Source organism: Cornus florida, unplaced genomic scaffold, assembly GCF_030987335.1.
Source record: "Cornus florida cultivar Cherokee Brave unplaced genomic scaffold, ASM3098733v1 CherokeeBrave_3.0.0_Hap2_Chr05, whole genome shotgun sequence".
In the NCBI taxonomy this organism is placed as follows: domain Eukaryota; kingdom Viridiplantae; phylum Streptophyta; class Magnoliopsida; order Cornales; family Cornaceae; genus Cornus; species Cornus florida.
This window is the reverse complement of record NW_026775575.1, coordinates 3,041,144-3,068,904: the sequence shown is the minus strand read 5'-3', so window position 1 is coordinate 3,068,904 and position 27,761 is coordinate 3,041,144. Positions and strand designations below refer to the sequence as shown.

Below are 27,761 nucleotides of genomic sequence, written 5' to 3'. Positions count from 1 at the left end.
CAGTTTAGAACACTCATTCTTCTCTCTTCCCTTCTCGTTAAACGGACGATTTCCATAACCCGAGAACACTGAATATCATTATTATTGCTATATCCTTTTCAATCAAACATTATTATATAGATTTATATATGTATATGTATATTTATATATACATATGATATATATATATATACACATTCATACCCTTAATTTTTTAAGCTGCAAACTCACTCCGATCTGAATCACACGCATGTATCGTTGGCCACATTCCTCACTGTCGAGACAAATCTCTTCTGTTAAGCTGAAAACTCACTCCGATCTGTATCTGCAAACGTAGGCTTCTTTGAAATCCACCATTTACAAATCCTGAAGATCAGATTTTCGGCTCTATCTTCGACCCCATCTCAAGGTCAGAACTCTCTGTCTATATGTTATTTTGATAAAGGCCACATTATTTATTTATTTATTATTTCTTCTTCCTCTACTATAATTATATGCCCTTAATTTGTTATTTCTCTGCTATGCATTGACATGTGTGTGTTATATATATATTTATATATATATATATATATATATGTATGTTAAGTAATACTTCTGTTTCAGATCACATTACAGAACACATCATACACTGACACTGAGTGGGCAATGAGATGACCTTATTATTTTCAATATTTAGATCTCAATGTCTCATTCTCCAATTTTCAGCTGGAGCCTCAACCTAGGGTTAATAATAATAAGAGTCATTCCATCGTGTGATGACTACTGATACACATCTTATCATACTGTGTCTCCTAGCATTTTGATTGCTGATAGCGAATGTCAATAGCATGTGTGTCTCCGCAAAATGCTTTCTTATTATGATTTTCCTTCAAAATAAACACCTATTCTATATTTGTATGCTTCTATTCTTTGCTCGGAATGGAAGCTTCTTTGTGCAAATTCAAATATTTCATTTCTGCTGAGCTGAACTTTTCCGTCTTTACCAAGGGTTGTAGCCCCGTGCTATTGGCTCACCTTCGAAATTAGGAGGTCAAAACAAAAATAAATAAATAACTAAAATATTTCCAACCTTTTTCTGGTAGTAACAATTTTCATGTCAATTTACAATAGCAAAGTTTGTATTATCAATTTGTAATGCTGATGATAATTGGTTAAGGAGATGAATACCTACATTTGACCTACAGGCTACATATCTGCACCTAATAGTCGGTTAAACTTTTTTGGAATCTTATTATGTTTTTATGATTTTAGGTGGGGGCCTTCTGAAGTAGTCTTTATTATTTATGATTTTACGTAGGGGCTTAATTTACAGAAGCCTGGCAAGCTAAAATTTGCCAACAAAAAGGGTGCCGATCAGAATACAACGAAGACACAATGATAAGCAAACAGCTCTTTTTGACCTATCTGTACCTCCTAGTTTATATATTGCTTTCATCAGGAGTTATTTTGTACAACAAGGTAAGGAAGTGACACTCTATTGCTATGCTTGGATTATTAATATAATATGTCGTTTAGGTTTGTATAAAGTGATTTCATTCTTTATTTATAAATTGTTTATTAACTTTTATGGGAAGATTGAACTGATACTCCTTATGAACAATCGATGCCACACTGTTGCATACAATGAGATTGAATCTAACAACTTTGCGATGGTAACTACTAGCCTTAGGTGATGGTCTGTTGATCTTCTTTTTTCATTATGGTTTTCGGATGCTTTATCCTTATGTTCTATGTACATAGATGCAAGGCATAGCTTTTTTTCTGAAGTTTTGGTATTGGCGGTCTTTCTCATTCACCAAATAACAATAAATGAGTAGGGGAATAATAAAAAAACCCTAGGTTATCTCTTGTTCTAAATATGACTGATTGGTCACTTTTGGCTTTGCTTTGTTGAAATCCTTTGGTTACATAATTTCTCCTTTGGATACAGTAGCCGAGCTTCAGCTTCTGTTCTTGTTATGACTTCTAATTTCTCAATCTTTCTATACTTCTTGCTTCTACCCTGGTTCTTGTTCGTATATCCGTTTTTTGGTCAAAAACCTTTTTGCCTCGCACATTTTTTATTTGATCTGTAATAATGTTTATTCTTCTCAATAAAACTTCACCAGCTCAAATTTTGTAAATTTGGCTAGGCAATTCTCATATTTATCCTTTGTTGATAGATGTGTCAGCTGAGACTCTTAGCTGTCAGTTTTTTTGTGTGGAATATTGGTATGCTTACTCATGAGTTATCTGTTTGGGGTTTTAGTTTTCAGCTTTCTGTTGCGAAAGCTATCGCTACTATGATGTTTACATGAGATCTCTCTAGTATTGAAGCCTTTTATGGATTTGTTTTGCTTCTTGCTCTGTTTTATCTTCTGGTAGCCTTAGGCCCTTAGTGTTTGGGTTTGATGCTTTTTGGTTATTTAGGCTATTGTGGTGGCACTATTTGGCAGCTTGAGTATTATATAGCTGCTTCTTTTGTTTTTAGTTGGTTTATGCTATTTTTTTCTGTCTTGGTTGCTGTTTTTGTTTTGGGCCCCCTTTTTGGTTCTTGCTTCTTTGGTGGTGTTGGGGCTTTCATGAGTTGTATTGGCCTAGGGGATACCCCTTGTACTTCTACTTTTGCCTTTTTGTTAATTGAGTGAAATCTTGCTTGCTTATAAAAAATAAAAAAATAAAAAATGTGTGAAATCTGTACTTCTGATTTGAAAATTGAAGCCACTTTTTCCATCCTTATTTTCTTATCCTTAAGGGCTAGTTTGGTGCGCTGGAATGGAATGACCATTTCAACTTCTGATTCCTTTTCCCTTGTTTGGTGTGCCATTTTAAAGTTGGAATGAGTGTTCTAACTCATTCCTTGAGAATGCTCATTCCATCAAAAAGTTGGAATGGCCATTCCATTCCCAACAAAAATTAAAATAAAATATAAGTAAAACAGAAAAAGAAAAAGAAAAAAAAACCTCTTAACCTAAAAACTTGTCTCACACTTGACTCATGAAACCTCTGAGACAACCTGCTACCGCCTCCCTCACCCGCCTTCCTCCACCATCTCCATCAGCCACCTTCCTCCACTGTCTCTCTCTTTTCCAATAAATGGCAGACACTCCTAAAAAACTTTCCTCTTCCTCCACTTCTCCCCTCACAGTTCCACACTTCCCTCTCTCCTCCTTCCTCTCTCACCAACCATATATGTCTTCCTTCTCTCTCACCATTGCCGGCGGGCAGCGGTGGCGGAGGGCTGTGATGCCTATGCTTTATTCAATCTCACTATTGTTTTCACCGGCAAAGAATTGAATTTGGATGAATTCGATTCTGCTGAAGAACACATCGATGAAATGATCAGAGAAAAAATTTCTAACTTTTTGAGATTTATAGAATAATTAAGGTATGTAGTATTCACAGTTGTAGCAATAGTGGAGAGGAGGTTTGATATCTCTATCGCTGTCTCAAACACTGCCGGTCAGATAAGGTGGTGATAGATCTGCGATTTGGGGATGGAAATTCAAATAGTAAGCACCAAAGAGATAGATGCATAAAATTTCATTAGAGATATCAAGCAGATTGATAAAACTCAAAGATATTACTGATGTTGGTGGATTCATACTACAAATTTAACTGTTGAGCAATTCTTATTCTTATTTATTTTTACTTTTTTTGAATTTTGAATTTTGATAGGAATATTTAAAAAAAAAAAAATCATTACATTCTAGTTTTAGGATGGTCCAGCCAAACATTGGAATGGAAATAAGCATTCCGTTCCTTATCATTTCAGGTTTGAAACCAAATAATGGAATGAGAATGACCATTCCATTCCTTTTCCATTCTCATTCCATTCCCACTTATATTCTCATTCCATTCCATTTTATTCCTGCACACCAAACTATCCCTAAATGAAGAATGAAATCTGATGCAAATAATTAATAGGGATTTGGAAAGTCTCTTAAAAAAAACGTGAAGGAGTCGTTCTTGTTTTTTGGGTACTAAGTAATTAAGCTTTGGAATTACTTAGTGGTTACTTAGGAAAGTGGTGACAAAGTTATTAATGCTGTGTGGGAATTCTAAAAGTCATTCTAGGAGAAATTAAGAGTAGATGGTAGTTATACTATATAAAGGACAACTCTTTCTCTGCTGTAACAAGTCTTAATCAATATAATTTTGAGATATTTTCATATTATGAACTTCTTTTAAGGCCTTTACCAGATTTTCCTTTAGAAATCTAGGCTCCAACAGTGATTGGAGTATTTCTAGTCTTTCTTACTGTTGTGAGAAGACTTTTTTTATATCTCTATTTGCTTCAAGTGATATCAGAGCCTTTCCAGTAAGATCTGTGATTATTGTGGATATATGGCTAGGCAAGGAAGTAAGATAGCCACAAAAGAGACTTTGTAAATCTGCAACATCAAATTTCTTGACTGAGCACTATATTAGAATAATATGAAATCATTTCTCCTTTTAATCTGGACATTGGGAAACAAGGAGGGCAGCAAACAAAGGAATATCAAGGTGAAAATTGGATAAGATAGTGCACTGAAGAAAGATTTTAGTGCCTTATGCAGTCTATAAGTGCAAAATGGAGTGCTGCCACGTCAGTTACACCTTCAGAAAGCACATGGACAGCAAAGGTGAAACGTACTATAGAACCTGAATTTTAGACCTATTCATGCGAACGTTCAGGATACAAGTCCGCCAAGTGCCCAAGAGTTGTAAACAGTCACATTATTGATCGAAACAATTCTTGATTGAGGAAGATCTTGGAAATTATGTGGATGCCAACTCAAAAGTGACATTCTAGAAAAAATTCAAGTCATGTAATTGAATCAAACAACTCAACTAAAGTTCAACCAAAGGAAGCTAAGATTGAAGAGGACAAAAAAGCAGGTAAGAGAACAGTGGAGAAATCTGACAAAGCAATCAACAACTTGTCTAAAGCTGAAGAAGCTGTCACTGATCAATCTGTGCCTCATGGATTTGTCAACAAATTCCTTGTTAACATCTTGCCTATAGCATACCCTTGCCAGAGCCATGCCCACATCTTATATTATCTTGATGATTTGCCCAATGCTCTAGTTGCAAATCAGAATCAGGTTTCTGCTATCAAGAGGATGTATTTCCATCCGGTGCAACAAACTCTACTTCTTGGTGGAACGAATATTGGTGATATTGCCTCATGGGAGGTTGATGGTGGGGAGAAGCTTGCTTCTAGAAATTTCAAGGTCTGCGACCTTGGATCATGTTCAATGACTGATGCAGAGCAAGTGGAGGACTATCTTCAAACTGTTGAACATCCTAAGAATACTAGACTGAGTTTGCATTAATAAGGGCAGCTGATGATGTGATCAGATTGTGTGATTGTTTAGGGGTCTTGAGTCATTTATATAAGTCTTAAAATCTGTCTTTTTTTCTACTTTAATTTTGCCTAAAGCTCTAGTTTGGATAATTTTGTCATTCTGGTTCTATCTTGTAAGTCGCGTGCCTTTTAAGTGAGTCATGTGCCATTTAAGCACTGTTTTGTCATTTTTAGCTTATTTTATTATGCTGGACAGAATTATAGCTCTTAGATTAATATTTACATGGACGGTTAGGATTGAATCTTTGCTAGGGCATCCCTTGTGGCTTATAAAACGGTTGTTCGAAGTTGTATTCAACGTTTTTTTTGATATTATCAATATATTCATTCTGCTATAGCGGCTTTCTATCTCTCCCTTTCTTTTGGGATTGAGTTGTGGGTGTTTAAGCTATTCTCTAGCTTGATCTAGCTCTCTGTTTTCCCTTCATACATAATTTCTTTTTCTTTCATAAGCTGATGAGTATGCTGCATCAGTGAACAGAGTGATATGGAATCTTGATTGCATCCCTTTTGGTGTCGCAAACTCCAAGCACAGTGTGCAGATATATCATTATCATGGCGGTGAGGATATATATATGTTGAAAAAGGTTATTGCTGTCAACTACAAAATAGTAAAGCTGACTTCTAACTGTAAATAGTTGAATGTTAGATTCAGCATTGTATAGTTAACATTGTCACCTTCTAGTAGCATGCTTTCTAGAAGCACACCAAGCTTGTGTTCACACCTTACCTTGTGTTCGCACTTCACCTAACCCATTAGGTTTTGCCTATATATACCTCTTGTATCATTCATTGTAATTCATTCAATACAATACATTTTACATGGTATCAGAGCAGGGACTTAATCTCTGACTCTTAAAGAAACTTTTTTTTGGAGCAGGGACTTAAATCTCTGACTCTTACAGACACTTTTTTTCTTCTTCCAGCAATCCACCATGTCAGAAATTTCATCTGATTCCACTTCTTCCACTGCCCCATCAAAAACTCCTGCAATCCATGCTTCCAACTCTGATTCACACTCTGTCCAAATCACCAATATTCGATTGAATGGTGATAACTTCTTGTGTTGGTCTCAGTCTGGCCGGATGCACATCCGTGGACGGGGAGGATTGGTTACCTGACAGGAGATAAGAAGGCACCAAAAAAAGAAGACTCGGCGTATTCAACCTGGGATGCGGAAAATTCCATGGTCATGACTTGGCTCGTAAATTCCATGGAGAAAGATATCAGTTGCAATTACATTTGCTATCCGACAGCCAAGGAACTTTGGGACAATGTTAATCAGATGTATTCTGATCTAGGAAATCAGTCCCAAATCTTTGAGTTGACACTAAAACTTGGTAAAATCTGACAAGGAGAGGACAACGTCACCAAGTATTTCAGTTCTTTGAAGCGGCTATGGCAAGATTTTGACCTGTTCAACGACTACAAGTGGAAATCGCCAAAAGATTGTGATCATAACAAAAGGATGGTGGAGAATAATCGAATTTACAAGTTTCTTGCAGGTCTAAACGTTGAATTCAACGAAGTTAGGGGGAGAATAATTGGCCGACAGCCTTTGCCCTCAATTGGTGAAGTCTTCGCTGAAGTTAGACGTGAAGAAAGCCGCAGAAATGTCATGCTCGGAGAAAAGGGAGCTGCTGCACCTGTCGAGAACTCAGCCTTGGTTGCATCCAATGCAAGTGCGAACAAGGTATTTGCCACCAATCAAAGAAGGCAGGATGAGAGGCTTCGGGTGTGGTGTGATTTCTGCAATAGGCCACGTCATACCCGAGAAACCTGCTGGAAAATCCATGGAAAGCCAGCAAACTGGAAAAGCAGCAAGCTGGGTGACAGATCTAATTGTTCATTCCCTTCGGCAAATAAAGTTGAAACAGGTCCCTTCTCCACGGAGCAGATGGATCATCTTCTCAAATTGCTAGTCCAATTCTTCACTAGGTACTCCTAGTGGTTTCCTTGCTGAAACAGGTAGAAATCCTAATGCTTTATCCTGTAGCCTAGACTTTGCACCATAAGATTATTGACTCTGGGACGTCTGATCATATGACGTCTCTTTCTCACCTTTTTGATACTTATTCACCTTGTTTTGGGAATGAAAAAATTAGGATTGCCGATGGTAGTTTTTCCCTTATTGCAGGAAAAGGCCAAATAAAAATCTCAGAAAATATAATTCTGAATTCTGTCCTTCATGTTCCAAATTTGGCCTGCCCTTTGTTATCTGTCAACAAATTATCGGAAGACTCTAATTGTCGTGTTATCTTATTTGATTCTTATTGTGAATTTTAGGACCAGAACTCGGGGAGGACGATTGGTATTGCTAAGATGATCAATGGTCTATACTACTTCAATGACAATTTTTCCAGTAATAAAATAGCTCATGGTTTTAATAGTATTATTAGTTCAATTTCTACTCGTAAATAAATAATGCTTTGGCATTTGAGACTAGGACATCCTAGTTTTCCTTATTTCTTTCAATGTGAGAATTGTCATTTATCTAAAAGTCATCGAACTACTTATTTTTCAAAACCATATCGTGCTTCAAAACCTTTCTACTTGATTCACAGTGATGTGTGGGGACCCTCTAAGGTTACCACGGGGTCTGGAAAAAAATGGTTTGTAACTTTCATAGATGATCACACTCGATTATGCTGGGTTTATTTGATGAATGTGAAATCTGAATTTGAAAAACTATTTAAAGATTTTTACAAAATGGTCGAAAACCAATTTCAGTCAAAAATAGTATACTACACTCCGATAATGGAACTGAGTATTTCAATGAACATTTGGGAAGTTTTTACAGGGAAAAGAGTATTTTACAACAATCTACTTGTCGGGATACTCCTCAACAAAACGGAATTGCAGAAAGAAAAAACAAACATTTACTTGAGGTAGCTCGTGCCATGATGTTTTCTATGCATGTGCCAAAATATTTATGGGGAGAGGCTGTTTTAACAGCATCCTATTTAATTAATAGTATGCCTACCCGTGTTCTTAAATATGTCACACCCTTAGATTATTTCAAATAAACCTTTCCCGAATGTAGAATTAACTCAGATTTACCATTGAAAATTTTTTGCTGCATTGTTTTTGTTCATATACCTAGCATGTTTCGCTCTAAACTTGACTCGAGAATTGAAAAATGTCTTTATAGGTTATGCTCCAAATAAAAGAGGATATAAGTGCTATAATCCACAAACAAAAAAAAATTCATGTGAGTATAGATGTCCAATTTCTTGAAAATCAATCCTTTTTTAGAAAAATTATCTTCAGGGGGAGAGAGAAAGGGAAGAAGACAATTTTTGGGAGACTATAGGCCCTTTACCGAATCCCATTCTCTCTGAAACTATTTTTCCTGACTTACAAAAACAACTTGTTAAAGATATTGAAAATGAAGTTCCAAGTCAAGGTTTGCCATATGCAGAAAAATTACAAACAGGGGGAGATATACTACAGGAAGATCAAACTAAACTTGAGCTACTGGTTTATACTCGGGAAAAAAATCAGCAAGGAAATAAAGACCAACAGATCATCCAAACACAAGGTCAATCAGAATCTCCAAGTGAAGGTCCTCTGGGTAGTTCAGGTAATTCTAATCCCATTCTCCTTCCAATTTCTATTCCTATCACAACTCCATCATCATTTTCATCTGATCCTACCTCCGATTATGTCCCTCCTGCTGCCTTACCAAAACTGATTCCCACATATCTTGACATTCCCAAAGCCATTAGAAAAAGAACCCGAGAATGCACCAAACACCGCATTTCCAACTATCTATCCTATCACAAACTCTCCAATAGCCATAAAGCATTTACTTCTAAAATATCTAACCTGCTTGTGCCAAGAACCATCAAGGAAGCTCTAGATGATCCGAATTGGAAGTTAGCAGTTATGGAAGAAAGGAATGCTTTAAGGAAAAATGGTACTTGGGAATTAGTTTCAATACCAAGGGATAAGAAGATTGTAGGGTGCAAATGGGTGTTTACAATAAAATGCAAGGTTGATGGTAGTGTAGAGAGGTATAAGGCAAGGCTGGTAGCGAAAGGGTTTACACAAACCTTTGGAATTGACTACCAAGAAACCTTTGCTCCAGTAGCCAAAATAAACCGTATACGAGTTTTGTTATCCTTGGCTGTAAATTTCAATTGGCCCCTACACCAGTTAGACATAAAAAATGCCTTATTGAACTGAGATTTAGAAGAAGAAGTCTACATGAACTCACCTCCAGGATTTGAACAGAGATTTGGAGAAGGCAAAGTTTGCAAGCTGAAGAAATCATTGTACGGTCTTAAACAGTCTCCAAGAGCATGGTTCGAAAGATTCAGGAAGGCTGTAAAGAACTATAGCTACTGTCAGAGTCAAGCAGATCATACCATGTTCTATAAGCACTCAAGAGAAGGTAAAATTGCTATCTTGATTGTTTATATAGATGACATAATCCTCGCAGGTGGTGACAGTATTGAACTGGAAAGATTAAAAGAGGGTCTTGCTAAAGATTTTGAAGTCAAGGATTTGGAAGCATTGAAATATTTCCCCGGCATAGAATTTGCCAGATCTAAGGAAGGTATTTTTGTCACTCAACGCAAATATGTATTTGATTTGTTAAGTGAAACAGGCTTACTTGGATGTAAAGCAGTTGAGACTCCAACCGAGCCCAACCAAAAACTACAGTTCGCAAGAAAGGAGGATGTGGTAAATATTGAACAGTTTCAGAGACTTGTTGGAAGACTTATCTACTTATCCTATACTTTTCCTGACATAGCTTTTGTAGTAAGCAGAGTGAGCCAATTCATGCACTCACCAGGACAAGAACACTTTGAGGCGGTATACAGAGTCCTGAGGTATCTAAAGGGAACTCCTGGTAAGGGCCTCCTATTCAGGAGACAGGGACGCTTACAAATTGAAGTCTACACTGATGTAGAGTGGGCTGGGAGCGTTACTGATCGAAAATCAACTTCTGGCTACTACACCTTTGTTAGGGGGAACTTGGTTACTTGGCGCAGTAAAAAACAAAACGTGGTGGCTAGAAGTAGTGCTGAAGTTGAGTTTAGATCAGTTGCCCATGGGATTTGTGAAGTTCTATGGATCAGGAGACTGCTAAATGACTTAAGAGTATCGAGCACCTCACATATGAGAGTATATTGCGACAACAAAGCAACAATCTCGATTGCCACAATCCCGTTCTTCATGATAGAACAAAACATGTGGAAGTTGATAAGCACTTTATTAAAGAAAAGATTGAGAATGGTTTGATCTACATGCCATATGTCCCAACTACGGAGCAAATTGTAGATATACTCACAAAAGGTCTACACAAAAGACAATTCAACTACTTGGTTGGCAAGCTGGCAATGGAAGACATCTTCAATCCAGCTTGAGGGGGAGTGTTGCAAAAGGTTATTGCTATCAACTACAAAATAGTAAAGCTGACTTGTAGCTGTAAATAGTTGAATGTTAGATTCAATATTGTATAGTCAACATTGTCACCGTCTAGTAGCATGCTTTCTAGAAGCACACCAAGCTTGTGTTCACACTTCACCTAACCCATTAGGTTTTGCCTATATACACCTCTTGTATCATTCATTGTAATTCATTCAATACAATACATTTTACAATATATAACCACTTAGAGATTTGTGCTTACGTTGGTAACATTAGTGATCTAGCTTTGTCTCATCCAAACCAATAGTTATGCTTCATAACTTGTGGAGAGGACAAGACAATTCAGGTTTGGAATGTTGCCATTGGTTCTAAGCAGTATACTTTTGAGGGTCATGAGGCTCCTGTTTATTCTGTATGCCAACACTATAAGGAAAACATATAGTTCATCTTTTCAATAGCTATTGAGAGTAAAAATAATAAATCTGATTTAGCAAAGTCTTCTAGAGTTGGGCAATCTGAGGATAGAAACACTGAACTTCCATTGGTATGTTATACAGGATTCATTACGTCAAATTTAATCCTCTTTAATAATTTGGTCAGAAATGAATCCTCTTCATTCATGGAGTTGACAAAAAATGGATTCAATATATATGACTTGATTTGGGATGGATTTTTTTATTTTTTTTATTTTTTTTATTTTTATAAATTAGCATTTCATTAAAAGCGTTCAAAAGAGGAATACATCCCGACAAAACAACAAGAAACCTGGGTACCATGGGAAGATAGAAACTCAATAGTCTCCTCAGCAGAGGAACATGGTCTACCCGAACCCCAAAAAAAGAGAGCTAATAATAGAAGATTTGAGAACAATGACCGAAGATTCCTCTCCTTCAAAAAAGATCTATTCCACTCCCTCCACAGACACCACCAAAGACACAGGGGCGCCATCCTCCAAAACCCTCAAGCCTGTGCTCCCACCCAACCCTCTCTCCAGGTGTCCATCAGACCTTTCTTAGATCTAGGCATGACCCAGTAAACTCCAAAGAGACCTAACAAGAGATTCCAATAGTCAACCGCTACTGGATAATGCAAAAGAAAATGGTTAACCGACTCTCTATTACACTAACACATGCAACAACAGTTCACCGTGATATGATTTCTCCTTCTCAAATTGTCCAGCATCAATATTTTGCTCCACACAACTGTCCAAGCAAAGAATGCCACTTTCAATTGCGCCTTAGTTCGCTACATTGCCTTCCCCTAGTTGGGTCCAAAAGGCATCCGAAGAAAGATCTCACACTAAACATTCCCCTAGAAGAAGGGATCCAAACAAGAGAATCCCTACCTCCTCCACGGATCACCTGGCTGTACAAAAACTCTAAAAAACTAAAGACATCATCCATCTCCTAATCTTGAAAGGATCATTGAAAAAGCACGTCCCAAACCGGTCTCCCGCTATCAAGGCGATAGCAATCAGCAACCAAGGCATGCCTATTAGCTGCAATCCTAAAAAGTCTTTGTATGGGTCAAAATAATCTCCCAGAGCTTGGTTTAGCTGCTTCAGTGATGTAATTCTATCCATGGAGGTTGTTAGATGCCATTTTGACCATACATGTTTTATCCGCCGTTTCTCCTGGTCGATGTATCATTCTTCTTGTCTATGTTGATGATATCATCATTACTTGCAATGACATCCCTGGGATTTCTCAAGTAAAGCTTCAATTGGCTAAAGCTTTTGAGGTGAAAGACCTTGGCAGCTCAGATCTTTCTTGGGAATTGAGGTTGCTACATTTAAGCAGGGTATCTCTTTATCGCAAAGGAAGTATGTCTTGGATCTTCTTCGAGACACGGGTATGCTTGGGTGTAAACCTGCTTCCACTCCTATGGATCTTGATTTGAAGATCTCAGCTGAGTCTGGAGATCTCCTTTCTGATCCCTCACAGTATCAATGCTTGGTAGGAAGATTGATTTATCCTACCGACACCCGTCCTGATTTGGCTTTTGCTGTTAGTGTTGTGAGTCAGTTTATGCATGCTTCTCGTACAACTCATATGGATGCAGTATATCATATTCTTCGCTATCCTAAGTCCTGTCCTGGACTTGGATTATTCTATTCTTCTAGTAAACAAGTTGGGCTATCCTATTTTAATGATGCAGACTAGGCTGGGTCCAAGCCTGATAGACGTTCCACATCTGGCTACTGTACTTTCTATGGAGATCATCTTATATCCTTAAAAAGTATGAAGCAACCTATAGTTTCGAGATCTTCAGCAGAGGTTGAGTATCGTGCCATGGGCCAGGGTACTTGTGAGATTCTTTGGCTTCGATCTTTCTTGGAGGAACTATGGGTAAGTGAAAAACAGTCCTCAGACTTGTTTTGTGATAATAGGTCAGCCATTATGTTTGCTTCAGATTCTGTTCTTCATGAGAGGACTAAACATATAGAGGTGGACATTCATTTTATCAGAGAGAAGGTTCGTTTGGGAATTATCAAGCCGTGCTTTGTTCGGTCCTCTAATCAGTCGATAGATGTGTTCACCAAATCCGTTGGTCCATCTTTGCTTTATTCCTCGATTACCAAGTTGGGTTTGATTGATATCTTCACTCCAGCTTGAGGGGGAGTGTTGAAATATGTGTATTATTTTAATTTTTTTTTATTATTTTTATTAGCTGTTTTTAGTTTTTTATTAGATGTTTTATCTAAGATCCCTATTATTATGGGATCACGTAGATAAGATTCCCGTAATCATGAGATCACGCAGATTTTGGCATATTTCCTGTTTTTCTTTGATTTGGTTTTCTTTCTTTGTACCATATTCTTGTGTATAAATATAGCTTCTAGCTCTCGGTTTGAGTAAGCCAAAACCCAAAACTTCTTCTTTTGAAGGTGAGGATAAAGTTGAAACCACCACAAGCTTTGCTTCTTTACTCCGAACAGACGACCTTAAGAGGAGTGAGAGTGCCAGAACATGACATGATTTGGTGTGGGAGGGTGTGGGTATGGATGTGATGTTGTGGGAGGGGTCATTGAGAGGGCTGTTTGAGGTTAGATCTTTCTACCAACGTCTTATGGAGACCCCTGACCTATCCTTCCCTTGGAGAGCTATTTGGAGGACTAAAGCCCCCTTGAAGGTGGCTTTCTTTGCATGGTCAGCCACTCTTGGAAGTATCCTCACTCTCGACAACCTCAGAAGAAGACGCCAGGTTGTAGTGAAGTGGTGTTGCATGTGTAAGAAGTCGGGAGAATTTGTGAACCACCTTCTGATTCATTGCCCTATGGTGAGGGACATTTGGGCTTTGTTCTTGGCTGCCTTTGGTGTGGCTTGGGTGTTCCTTGGAGTCCACGGTTGATTTGCTTGAGGCTTGGAAAGGGTGTATAGTGGAAAGTCGAGTCAGAGATGCTTGGAGGGTCACTCCCCTCTGTCTTTGGTGGGGCTTGTGGCACGAGAGAAATAGGAGATCCTTTGAGGGGGAGGAGTCTCCTATTTGGTCTCTCAAAGACAGTTGTTAAAGGCGCCGGAGGCGCGTACCTGAGGCGCAAGGCGCCTCCAGGTGCCATCTCATCGCCTTTAGTGACTTAAGGCGCATGGGTTAAAGAAGGCGTGCGCCTTTCCTACACAGGCGCCAGGCTACAGGCGCGCTAAAGGCGCGCTGATTGAAGTTGTAGTTTTTTAATTGTTTTGTTATATTGGTTTTGTAACTTTTGTTTGTTTATTCACTTTATTGTTTCTATTATATTATTTTATTAGTTAAAAACCTACAAGTTACATTGTTACAACATAAAAAAAAAACAAAGAACCAAAAAGCAAAGCAAAGAAGACAGAGGCAGTGACGACTTGGACAACAGTTGGACTCTCGGTCTCGGTCCTCTCGGATCTGTGTTGGATTTGCCGGATCTGCGTCGGCGACTCTACTGGTAAGTTCTCCAACTTCTCCTTCCCTCTCTTCTTCTCTCCTCCTCCTCTTCTCGGATCTGTCTCAGTTTTTTTTTTTCTCTTCTCTTCTTCTTCTCTCCTCCTCCTCCTCCTCTCTTCTTCTCTCCTCCTCCTCTTCTCGGACCTGTCTCAGTTTTTTTTTTTCTCTCCTCCTTCTCTTCTTCTGCTCTCCTCCTCCTTCTGTTCTTCTTCTTTTCTTCTTCTTCTTCTTCTTCTTCTTCTTCTTCTTCTTTTCTTCTCTCGGCCGAGTCGAGTTTGGTAGATTTTTTATTTTATTTTATTTTTCTTCTTCTTTTTATTTATATATTTATTTTTTATTTTATTTTTTTTTTCTCGAGTCTGGAGACTCTGGACTGTGACAGATTTATTATGTTGCTATTTTATTTTAATCTTAAAATAACAGTTGCTATTTTTTTCTTTTTCGGATTGCTGTATGTGACAGAATGTAATTCTTTTTCTTAGTCACCCAAAAAAAAAAAAATTATTGAAATCAGAAGGTATTTAATTGATTTTCTTGTAAAATTTGCAGAGGAATACAAAGCTTCTAATATATACAGAATTTACAAAACACCAAATAGAGAGAGATAGAGAGAAGAAGTTGTCCAGTTAACACCAAATTGAAGTCAAATTAACATCAAACTTAACACTGAAATACTGAATCCATAAAAATTAGCACCAAACCGATCTATCTCCACCCATCTATTTCCCAATTTGAGCCAACACATTCTGCAGTTACTTCGCTTAATCACAATTGCAGCCAAATTGTATGCCTGTATTTGTTCCATTCTAACGTGTTAAAATGAAATAATTAGTTAAGTCACAAGTGTACTCTAAATTATAGAAGTCAATCTCAAATTGTAAATAGCAACTGTTATATTATTTTCATATAATATAATTAGGTTCTATTATTGAAAGAATGTTTAGTTGTTAAATCACTTACCCAAAAATGACAAATAGAATGAATCATGGTGCTTATAGTTATAGAAAATTAGATTGATTTTTTATATATAGTATTGCATCTTTAATACTTTATTGGGTGGGTTTTGTTTTTTTTGTTTTTCAACGTGCGCCTTGCTTCAGTCGGGTACGCGTCTCGCCTTGCTACTTGCGCCTCAGGCTTCAAGAGTCATTTGCGCTTTTGTGCACCTTAAGCCTTTAACAACTATGACGAGTACAATATTTTGTCGTTTTTATTCTTTTGGGTTGATGGGCGAAATTGTATATCCTTGGATAGACTTTTGGATTTTGTTGATAGTTTAAAGATGTAATGTTGCTGGTAGCGGCTTTTTGTACTCTTGGGAGCGCTCCCCTTTTGAGTGCCTTTATTGAATTTTACTTATAAAAAAAAAATAAAAAAGCCTCTATTTTACATCTGGACAATCTTATTGGGAAAATAAATGGGCTCTCCAGAAATTTATTCCAAGAAGACCAAAACCAAATTAGAGCACACGGAGAAAACCCAAGCTTCAATTTGATCAAATACATTAAAAGTCATTAAATTAAACTAGAGAATAGAGATCAAGAACAAAATTATAACTCAACAATTGAAAACCTTGCTTCATCAATTTATTGAAAATAATTGAAATTCAAAGAAGTATAAAAAACCCATAAAAAAATCCAACAATCTCAATTCAAGTGTGAAAACTGAAACAAATTAAAGCAACCCGAGAAAGTAAAGTGAAAATCCCAAAAGTTCAATTTTTTGTTGGTCATGAAAAGTAATCACACAGCAACCATGACACTAGTGATAAGCAACCCGATGAACATTGAACAAATTGATGGACAACAATGGTTGTCTCTGCACTAACCGATCGAGATAAATGTATGCAACAACGAAGTATCAAACACTGTTATTACGAGTACTCTATGCGTTATTGTTCCATCTCTGAATTCCTCTCTATGTTAATCCACCGAAGTCCTCAACAGATCCTCCAAATCGAAACTGTAAACCCCACCATTGAAGAACACCAATTTGCTTTGCTTCAGTTGATCTGCCTGTGACGTCTTCCTTTGATGACGACGTTCCCATTTCTGTCGCCGCCACTATGGACCGCGCCATCGCCGGCTGCTTCAGGGCTTTTGAAGTCGTTTTGCCAATGTTGCTTCTTTCGCAAAGAGAGGATGGTATGCTGTAATTAGAAAATACTCCCTAATAAAAGTGTTCATACATTGGCTATTCGAGAAATGTATTTCCCCCTGTTCAATAATGGGTCTATTTTAGATAGAGAAGGATATGAGTTTTAGAAAGAGAGGGTGATGAGGATCAAGACTTGGGGTTATTTTTGTAATTTGAAAATAATATATATATATGCTTCTAATTTAATATTAAATCATAAGGTTAATTTTGTCATTTCACAACTTAATTAACGGTTATGGGGGCAGTGTGATACGAATTTTTAGTTCAGGGGGCTGTTTAATTTTAGTGGGTTTTTTTTGCACTAATTTGAAAGTAGAGGGGGGATATGTGATTTTACCCGATATTTATATGGATGACTGAATTCAAGAACCATGAAGAATATGTAAAACAAAAAAGCAATAATCCTGTGGATTTTAAACATAAATTATATTATCATAAAATTTCAGAATCACGCTTTAGACATAACTAATGCAACTGGTCAACGATAAGCTCATTAAATCCATCAAATATATGATAGGATTAAATAATATGATCCATTGAATATGACCATGATCTGATGTAAATTATGTAAATTCATGGTCATTTTTAAAAAGAAGGGAGAAAGAAAACTTAATAAATGAATAACTAAGAATAAGATATACATTTATATCTTGAAGCCTGCTAAAAAGCATGAGTTACGCATTCTCGACTGAAGGGACCTAGATTGTAGTAGTTTGAGGCGCTCCTCTTGAACCTTGACGAGCTTGGGGCTTTTTGTGAGCCTAGGCGTACATTTGACAATTAAGTCGTAACAGTTCCTTATTTATTTGTTTCCAAATATTTTATGATTAGATAAATCATGTAAGGAGGTTCCGACAAAGTGAATTGGAATGTTTTTTTTGTTATTTTGGCATTCATATATGACATCTATCTTATTGAATACTTTTACCATGTCTTTTTACTTATTTTATTTCTATTGATCTCCTTATGTCTACAATGCATATAGTTCAAATATTTTTGTTACTTACATGAACTATTTGTTTGAGCAAATACAAATCATGTTTATTTTTCCTCCTCCGCAGTGGGTCCTCTCTCCTAAATACTTCAATTTTCCGTTTCCAATAACACTTACTATGATTCATATGGGATTTTCTGGCATGGTGGCATTCCTTCTTATCCGTGTTCTGAAGGTATCATTGGAACTTGTATACTCTGTACAATGGAATCACAGATATTATGCTTTGTTTTTTTTTGGTTGGATTGAAGGGAGGGGGGGGGGGGGGGGGGGGGGGGGGTGGGGAATCTAGATAAACTCAGCAAGTAAAAAACATGCACAATTTTTTATTACTCTGAAAGTTATTATTAATTTATTATTATTATTATTAGTTTTATTGTAACAAGGAATGAACTTTTATCCATTGGCTGTGGCAGTGTGAGTTTATTGAAGTGCTACGTGTTGTGAAATTAAACATAAAACACAAGAAAGATATAAAACACACACACAACAAGAACACATATTTTACTTGGTTCACCCAAATTCAGGGCTACGTCCAAGGGTTGCAGGGATTTCACTATGATGATCAAAAACAGCCACGGATACAGAGAGTTCAGAATGAATATATACCCACACACTAGGGCAACATAACAAGTGCGGAAATTACCAAAATACCTCCAAAAAAGACGGGCCTTGGTGTATAGTATATATCAGGCTCCACACTTCGGATCAAAAGTTTCTATAATGTTCTTCTGTATACCTTAGGGGGGAAATTTATTGTAGCAGCAAATTACTGTGTTAGATTTGGTGATCAAACATGTAAAATTCTCTATTCAGTGTTGAATATTTGAGTTTATGTTTTGAATCCTCTGGGTTTGAAGTTGATAACTCAAATCTTGGCATACATCAGTATCTTGTGTGATAGTTTTGACAGACGTGTTTCTCTCTATTGATAGGGGAACAAAAATTCACCATTCAACTTCTAGCCTTTTTCTTCTTCTCTAGAAAAGCATGTACTAGGTCTCTAGAGCATTGGATGGTCTCCTTTTGCATGAACTCAATGAAATGATTTGCTTTTGCTCTTTGAATCTCATGCCTTGACATAGACATATCCTTTGCTATCAAGGTTCCTAACTTGCATCATGTAAGAAGCAAAAGTTATGCTCAAGTTCCTGGCGTATTACCTTCAAATTGCTCAATTGTGCCACATAGATATAAATCACTGTCACTTACAGCTTCACAACTTTTTTCAATATTTTGTTGTTTCTCCTGCCTTGATGAGTTCTGAATGATGCATTTTCTTTTTTATGTAAGTTGCCATGCTATGGGTCCCTAGCTGACGTCGTTTGATTTTCTTCCAATCTGTGCAGGTAGTATCACCTGTAAAAATGACATTTGACATGTAAGACAGTTGCATGCGCATTACTATTCCATTTTTTTCAAAATGGTCTTTCCTTAAATATTTTCCTTGGCTCTGCAGATATGTGACTTGTGTGATTCCCATAAGTGCCTTCTTTGCGTCAAGCCTATGGTAAGCTGTTGATATGGTAGACTTATAGTTTGACTCCTGAAATAATGTCTCATCAATCACATTTATTCTTTGAAAAGTTTGGTTTGATACCTCTGGATGCAATCTGAGCTTGACAGGGTTGACTTATCCAATAAGCCTGGTTTTAGAAATTCCACCTAGTCTATAAACATTTTTCAGACCTTGCTGCCATAATATGGCTTTCTGATAAACCAGGGCTGAATAATTTCTGAAGCCAATCAAACCATAAGGGACATTACCCAATGCAACTGTGGACATTGATTATTGTGCGATGGTATAAGCCTGATGTTAATTAGTTTCAAAGTGCATTCATGTTTAACTAAAGATAAACCTTTTGAATATTAGAAGCAGTATTTTAACCTTTGGTCATTCCTGTTCTGTAATTGCCAAACAACTCTCCCCCTTATTTATGTTAACAAAAAGTAAGGGAAAAAAATAGGGTAAAAGTAACCCTTTGCCCGCGACAATATTTTTTTTCAGGCATTCATGTAGTTCAGAGGTGGGAAGTGTGTTCTCATTCCATGCTACTTTTGACATTCTTCTATCTGGCAACTTACTTGGCTGATACGTTTCCTATCTTAGCTTTTAAATTTATTAATGGTAACTATGACAATCGCTATAAGGCTTCATAGATACGTCAAGCTTAGCTTTTCTATGATATTTAATTGTATTTATGGATTTTTTGGATCTCGTAAACGATTAAATCTGTCACTATACATACTATTGTATCTCGTTGTTTATTATCTAGGGGATGACATATCCATTGATCAGTTCATGATACTTCTCGGTTTCATATGACTGGGAATTGCGTGATTAGCTTGAGTGGTATCACCTCCATTGCTACGGATAGACATGTCTTGTTTGTTGACTGTTGTCGTCTTGATTACAGTAGGATGACCTGGGATGTGGAGTTTCTCAGACAGCTTCATGATTGGGAGCTTGCGGAGGTTGCAGAGCTTGTAGCTTTGTTGTATAGCCAGGTGGTGGAGGGAGGATGGATGACCTGGGGATTGCGGGCCCTCTTTCCCTTGGAAAGCTGTTTGGAGATTGAAGGTGTTGGGATTATGTTCCCTACATAGCTAATTTGGTGGGTTTTTTTTGTTTGGTTAGCAGCCCTCGGGAGGATTCTCACCTTTAGACAATCTTAGAAGTAGTCGTCAGATTGTGGTGAATTGGTGTTGCATGTGCAAGAAGGCGGAGTAGTCGGTGAATCACCTTCTCCTTCATTGCCCTGTGGCGAGGGATGTTTGGTCTATTTTTGGGCTATGTTTGGTGTGCATTGGGTATCCCCTGGATCCACGGTGGATGCAATTGAGGCTTGGAGAGGGTGTATAGGGGATCTTGTGGATTTTTTTGACAGCTTTAAATTATAGGTGGCCACCTTTGGCCTTTTGTGTATTCTCTTGGGAGCGTTCCCCTCTTGAGTGCCTTTATTGAAATCTTACTAATCAAGAGAGAGAGAGAGAGAGAGAGAAAGGCCGGCGGGTGTGTCTTACCTAACAAAAAGTGTATCTAATCTAATCTAATCTAATCTATCTAATACCTATATAAATTTACATAGAATTTTTATACATTTTTCATATTTTATAGTAGATAAATAGTAGTTATTAAATTTATATTATTTATAACTAATGGACTATTTTTTTTCTTTTTTTTTTTGATAAGTAAAGATATATTAGAAAAATGTTCAAAAGGGGAACGTGTCCTAATACAAGAAAAAAGGTCTAAGGACCAATGGAATCCAAGAGATCAAAGAAATCATCAATCGAGGAGCATGCACTTCCTCTACATAAGAGAACAAAGAACGAAGAATATGAATTTTTAAATTAGCTAAAGACGATTCTTTTCCTTCAAAGGATCTATTTTTCCTCTCACGCCACAGACACCACCAGACACAATGTGGAACAATCCTCCAATAATCCCGAGCTTGTTCTTTGACAGGACACCTTTTCCAAGCGTTAATCAATTGAAAAGAGTGCTTAGGCATTACCCAAAGAACGCTAAACATGCTAAAAATAAAACTCCAACAATTAAATGCCGCAAGACAATGCAAAAGAATGTGATCCACGGATTCACTAGCAGCTTTACATAAACAACACCAATTAACAATGATGTTGCCTCTCTTTCTCAAATTGTCCAATGTCAAAATCTTTCCCAAAGTGGCAGTCCAAACGAAGAATGCGATTCGAAGAGGAGCTTTAGAGCGCCAAACAAACTTCCAAGGGAACACAGGACTAACAAAATTGGACAAACAGATGAACATAGAGCGGACACCATACAGACCATGAGCCAAAGGAATCCACAAAATATCATCACACCCACTGCCAATATCCTTCTGTCTATATAACATATCCAAAAAAACACAAGCTTCCTCCTTTTCCTAATCCTGAAAGGGCCGCCTAAACCGCACATCCCACGTAACTCCATTGTTATCAAGTTGATAACAATCAATCACGTAAACATGCTTATTGGCTGCAATACTGTAGAGCTTAGGAAAAGAAAGAGACAGCAACTGATAGCTGCACCAAAGGTCCTCCCAAAAACGAACATGTCTGCCATCCCAAACTTTGAATCTAATATGAGTGGAAAAAACATCCCAACCCTTCCGAATGAATTTCCACACACCAACGCCTCCCGAAATAGTGACAGGAATAGATGACCAGCCCCCACTCTCCTCACCAAAATGACACGAGACAACTCTTCTCCACTGTCGATGGCATTCCCTTCCAAATCTCCATAACCACTTACCTAAGAGAGCACGATTAAAAGGGCTAGTTATTAAATTTATATTATTTATAACTAATGGACTATTAAAAGGGCTAGCACAGAGGGGCTGTTTCCAATTTTGAATTTGTGACCTCCAGTTCACAATGGAGCAACCTTACTGTTGCGCCAAGGCCCATCCTCAACTAATGGACTATTAAGAAGTCTATTTAAATTAAATAGCTAATGTTATTGATATCTTCATAAACAATCTCTGTAAGGGTCCTAGCTAGAGTATCTATCTAAAACCCCTTTCTCTTTCACTACCAAAAGATACAATCTCAAACTCTCTCTTCACACTAGAAGTTTGATCTCCTTTTTGACCTGCAAAAGGTACCAAGGAGCAATGTTCTGCAGTTATTGCAGAAAGATAGAACTGATACTGACACTTATCAAAAAAAAGATAGAACTGATACTGACATGCATGTATTTATTTATTTATTTTTCCCAATAAGGATACTCACATGTAGGTGACTGCGTTTTCTTTCTTTTAATCTTTTTCAATTGAGATTTTAAGGATTCAAATGGTTAATTTATAATTTTGTTCTATCTTGTTTCGGCTTTGCCCATTTTTTCAACCATGGGGAAGTGGTATTCCATCCGCAGGTTCAGGAGAAACCAATATGTTGTTTATATTTTTTTACAGTTCAGTGTCACATTGGTTTTACTGTATTTTCAGAAGATAAGAATCAGCTTCTTTTTTGTGCAAAGCATGTTAAGAAAAGGTAATGTTAGAACTCACTTTTTCCAAATTATAAATAAATTTTGGCTTCAAAAAAAAAAAAAATTGATTGGAGGTTCCCACGTGCATTGCACGTGCACTAAATATATGCATGTATGTATACTATGTAAAGTTAAACCAATTTTTCTTTCCCTACAGGTTTGGGAACACTGCTTATTTGTTCATTTCTGTGGCATTCATCCAGATGCTGAAAGCCCTAAGTAAGTTCAAACAGATCACCTCTACGTTTGTAATTAATGGCTATGCGCTGGAACTATATTAATCAGTTTTGTATTGTGGGATTTTACAGTGCCAGTGGCAACATTTCTAGTGGCTGTTTTTTGTGGCACTGACAAATTACGGTGTGATGTGTTCTTGAACATGGTGTTGGTCAGTGTTGGAGTTGTCATTTCCTCGTATGGGGAAATTCACTTCAATGTAGTGGGTACAGTCTACCAGGTTACTGGAATTTTTGCTGAAGCTCTTAGGCTGGTTTTAACTCAAATTCTTCTTCAGAAGAAGGGCCTAACGCTTAATCCTATCACCAGTTTATATTACATAGCACCATGCAGGTATTCTGTCTCAACCTTTTGAATTCATGTGTTTAGATCCTTCGAATAAGTTTTTACATGTGTAGAATGCATGTTACAATGCATATGCTCATGAGAGAGGAGAGAGATGATCTATTCTTGTCAAAAGCTTCTATAGGGTGATAAGATTTTTTTTTCTTTCTTTATTTATTTTTTTCCCTTGTGTGTGTGAGCATGTGGGGTGGTTTAGGGTTGTCTTTAAATTATTTGGTTGGTGGAAATGGAAGTACTTGTTGACACAATTAAGTACTTTTTGTTTTCGCTAAACCAAACTTATACTAAAAATGCAATCCTGTTGCTTTTCGACACGAACGATGGTAAAAAATGATCTATATAAAGTTTATACATTTGTGCACGAGTGCACTCACGCTACGAACTTGTTATTTATTCTCAGTGGATCTATATCATGTTGTTAGATTTCAAAGAGTATGTAATTCCTACATTCACTTACAATAAGGTTGGAAACATGCTCGAATCCCGGAACTGGAAATGCTTTTTGAAGAAAGGGTGGAAACATGGTTGAAATCCAGATTTGGATGTGTTTTTTCGCTGCAGCGTAAAGCTTTCATCAAACTTCCCATTAATATCAATTTTACTGATGGCAATCCATTGTTGGACTTCCAAAATATACAAAAACAATAATGGGAAATCCTGAATACTTTAGGTCATTAGGGAGCCCTTTAATCTATTAGTATAACACTGTGCAACTAGATTATAGTAGAAATATAAAAAGAAGAAAAAAGGAGAGAATTGTGTAAAGGCTTGAATGAGATAATCACTCATTCACAACTCAGGTATTTATAGATAAAAAGAACACATGCTCATATTACAAGAAAAGAAATTAAATCAAATCGAAATTAAATCATAGCATATTTTATTGCATATTCTATAGCATAATCAAATATTTGCTAATACGGTAAGTCATTCCATAAATCGTGACTATCATATCTATTAATTCTCCCCCTTAAGTTGGTGCGTGGATATCTGAAACGCCCAACTTGGACAATGCATTCTCAAGCACAATCTTACTAATGCCTTTTGTAAGAATGTCTGCAAGCTACTGAGAGCTTGTGACAAATGGAGTGCAAATTTGACTAGCGATGATTTTCTCTTAGATGAAGTGCCGATCAACAAATCAAAAATGTCTCCTCAGTCCATAAACAATTAACAATGTCTCCTCAGACCATAAACAACCAATCATGTCTTCTCAAACCGTAAATAACAAACAATGTCTCCTCAAACCATTTCTGTTCATACACATGTTTTAAACATGTAGATGGAAGAATCAACAATGTCTCCTCAGGCCATTCCCCTTCATACATGTGTTTAAACAATGTAGATGAAAAAATCAACAATGCCTCCTCAGACCATTTCTGAATAGGTGGTGCCAAATTCGCAACGCCCTCATTGAGATCGGAACTCCCTTCTTACCTACCCAACACCTTCCGGATGGGCGATGTCATCTTATACCATTCCGGAATGGGTGGTGCCGAACTCACAATGCCCTCATTGCAGTCGGACCACCCTGGCTCTGATACCAAGTAGAAATATAAAAAGAAGAAAAAATAAGATAATTGTGTAAAGGCTTGAATGAGATAATCACTCATTCACAGCTCTGGTATTTATAGATAGAAAGAGCACATACTCATATTACAAGAAAGGAAATTAAATCAAATCACAGCATATTTTATGGCATAATCAAATTTTTGCTAATACGGCAAGTCATTCCATCAATCGTGACTATTATATTTGCTAACAATTACTAATGGCAACATAGTTTACCATAACATTATTTTTTAAAATTTTTAATTATTTATTTTTGTTAATAGACAAACATCTTGCGTGCATACCAAGTTACTAACCATACTTATTTATTGACAAAATGGTGTTTCAAGAGGACATCATGGAGTATATCTTGCAATGAGGCAGGCATATAAACCATTATATGCTCATGGAAACATAGTACGCAGTGATGTACCTTGTTATAGTTAAGCATGAGGCACACAAATTATTTTATTTTCTTATTTTTGTCAGACACAAACACACAACTCGTCCCATTGGGAGTCAAACCCGAAACCTTCCATTTGGAAGGAGGAGATACCGTTTTGGCTAACCGTCAGAGGTATGCGCACACGATTTACTACGTGGAACATATGCAGCTGATGTATCTCGTTAATGGTAAGCACAGGGATATGATTTGGATTTACCACCAGCTATTCAAATAGTAAATCTAACCACAATAATGGAGGCTGTAACTATAAAAACTTGGGCTGTCAAGGTAAAGAGTTTAGGGGCAGCCACTTCTAGGAGATAATGCTGGAGGTGTGTTTGCACCCAGTTTACCCTCTCAGCACCTTGTATGACTGAGCAACACCTTACAATGGACTTTTTTATATAGATAATACTTGTGTTATAACTAATAGATAGACTAGGATACTGATTCCAGCGAAAACCAGCTGGGAAATTATTCGAGTGATGCTGATAAGTATTATTCTATGCATGTTAGGAATAGGTCTTATGTCAAACCAATAGTTTCCAATTTAAGTTACTTTAGCACATTGCTGCATCGTGCTTTATTGGAAAGTGGTGAAATATGTGGAAGTCAATAGTCAGAAAGAGGTAGAAATTGACACGTTAAGAGTGTGGACAACACTTTCATCTTTATTACACCAATTCAGTATGTTAGAATTTTTGAAGGAAAAGGAATACAATGGGCAGGGGATGCAATGAGGAAGGTGTTTGGTTGCCGAGCCTTTTCCATTAACTAATAAAAGATGGTTTATGGAAGCTCTTTTTTCTATCTATCAGTTGTGAGAATGACCCATTGTTTCTGCCTCTTCCGTGGACCTATCGGTTCTGTCTTCACAACGGCTCAACATATGGTGCTTTTTTCCTAGTTGACACACACTCCTCTTTTTCCCTATGATGCTTTAGTATGTGATACGATAACAATTATGCTGTTCAGCATGATGCTCATTGTTTTGTGTTGTCATGTGCTCATTTGCAGTTTCCTGTTTCTCTTTGTTCCTTGGTATCTACTGGAGAAGCCTGGAATGGAAGTTTCCCAGATCCAGTTCAATTTCTGGATATTTTTCTCGAATGCCCTTTGTGCTCTGGCATTGAATTTCTCAATTTTCTTAGTAATTGGTAGAACTGGAGCAGTGACGATTCGAGTTGCTGGTGTTTTAAAAGACTGGATACTCATTGCCCTTTCAACTGTTATATTTCCCGAGTCAACAATTACCGGGCTTAACATTATCGGCTATGCAATTGGTACACATTTCATTCCTTGTAAAATTTGGGAGCATTAATGATCTGAAGGCACATTCAAATTGATTATTATTTTGGCAGCTGTATGTGGTGTTGTCATGTACAACTACTTGAAGATCAAGGATGTGCGAGCATCCCAGCTTCCTGTGGAAAGTATTCCAGCAAAGGTCAATCTTCTAAATGACTTAGATATCTCTAGATAGATTGATTGTTGTTTTATACAAATTATTACTTTTAAATTCTCTTCTGAATATCTTCTATGAGTTTTATTTGAAAAATGCTTGCTACATTGATGATCCCCCCTTTTGGAGAAACCTTGTCCCTCTTTCAATGCAAACATGTAACACCAACTCCTGCAGCACATATATGCATTTTGGTAATACCGTTATGATGATTGTATTTAAGAACTAAAATTCCATTGCATTGATAAAAATGACTTTCCATTTCCTAATGTTCATAATTTTGATATGAATGACATGGTTCAGAGTCATTTCATAATGATATGCATGCAGTTTGTGAGTACCAACTAGGAAAAAATAAGGTTGCCTTTTCGCTTCATCAAATGTCAGTCAGCACAAAACAACCATGTAGTGCTATATATATTCTGGAATATTTTTAGTCTCTCTTGGATGAGCATAAGGTAAAACCAAATGGTGGTAAAAATTAGTCACTTTTTTATTGGTGGAGAGCTTGTTTTTCGTATGGGTTGTTAATCTATGTGCTGCTCTTGACAATATAATGCAGGATCTGAAGACAGAGAGGAAGTCATCCGATGTTTATGTACCAGAAGATTTCATGAATGGTGGAAAGAAAGGATGGAATGATTCTGCTCCTGATGTAATTGTAGATGAAGAAGCGCCTTTAATTCCTTCCTCAAGGGTGTCTTATCTTGGGCGAAGCCAGCTTAGCAGTCATTAAGAATGAATGATCAAGGATGATAGTTCAAACATAATCAATCTTTCTTAGCACATTCAGTTCGTTAACTATAGTTTTTATTCCATTTGTTGTAAGGAAAGAAATGACAGATGAAATCACTTAGTAACTACAAGATTGAAGTGTACACAATTGTTCTATTTGTGAAGAATTGACAGTTGTTTCAAGAGCATATATGTGATGTCATTATTTGTATTGTGATT

General features: G+C 37.0%; 1 protein-coding gene across 4 annotated transcripts; it reads left to right on the top strand.

The window, feature by feature from the left end:
• LOC132306073 (probable sugar phosphate/phosphate translocator At3g17430) lies at window positions 1-27,761 on the top strand. Of its 4 annotated transcripts, none has more exons than XM_059803274.1 (10): window positions 1-388; window positions 1,277-1,437; window positions 17,821-17,928; window positions 19,103-19,134; window positions 19,213-19,263; window positions 22,925-22,986; window positions 23,076-23,337; window positions 26,363-26,628; window positions 26,707-26,792; window positions 27,370-27,761. In XM_059803274.1, exons 2-10 carry the CDS (start codon window positions 1,354-1,356, stop codon window positions 27,541-27,543), a joined length of 1,125 nt encoding a protein of 374 aa, XP_059659257.1. In that variant the 5' UTR covers window positions 1-388; window positions 1,277-1,353; the 3' UTR covers window positions 27,544-27,761. The 4 variants fall into 4 exon arrangements, with proteins under 4 accessions (XP_059659257.1, XP_059659256.1, XP_059659259.1 ...); XM_059803273.1 differs by having other exon boundaries at window positions 1,231-1,437; XM_059803276.1 differs by lacking the exon at window positions 1,277-1,437.

What these genes read in the sequence shown, in the direction of transcription:
- LOC132306073 (XM_059803274.1), top strand. Translation starts at nt 1,354, where the DNA reads ATGATAAGCAAACAGCTCTTTTTGACCTATCTGTACCTCCTAGTTTAT. An exon ending in GTAAAAATGACATTTGACAT is followed by an intron (nt 19,135 to 19,212) that starts GTAAGACAGTTG and finishes TTGGCTCTGCAG; the next exon opens with ATATGTGACTTGTGTGATTC. An exon ending in TTCTTTGCGTCAAGCCTATG is followed by an intron (nt 19,264 to 22,924) that starts GTAAGCTGTTGA and finishes CTTTCCCTACAG; the next exon opens with GTTTGGGAACACTGCTTATT.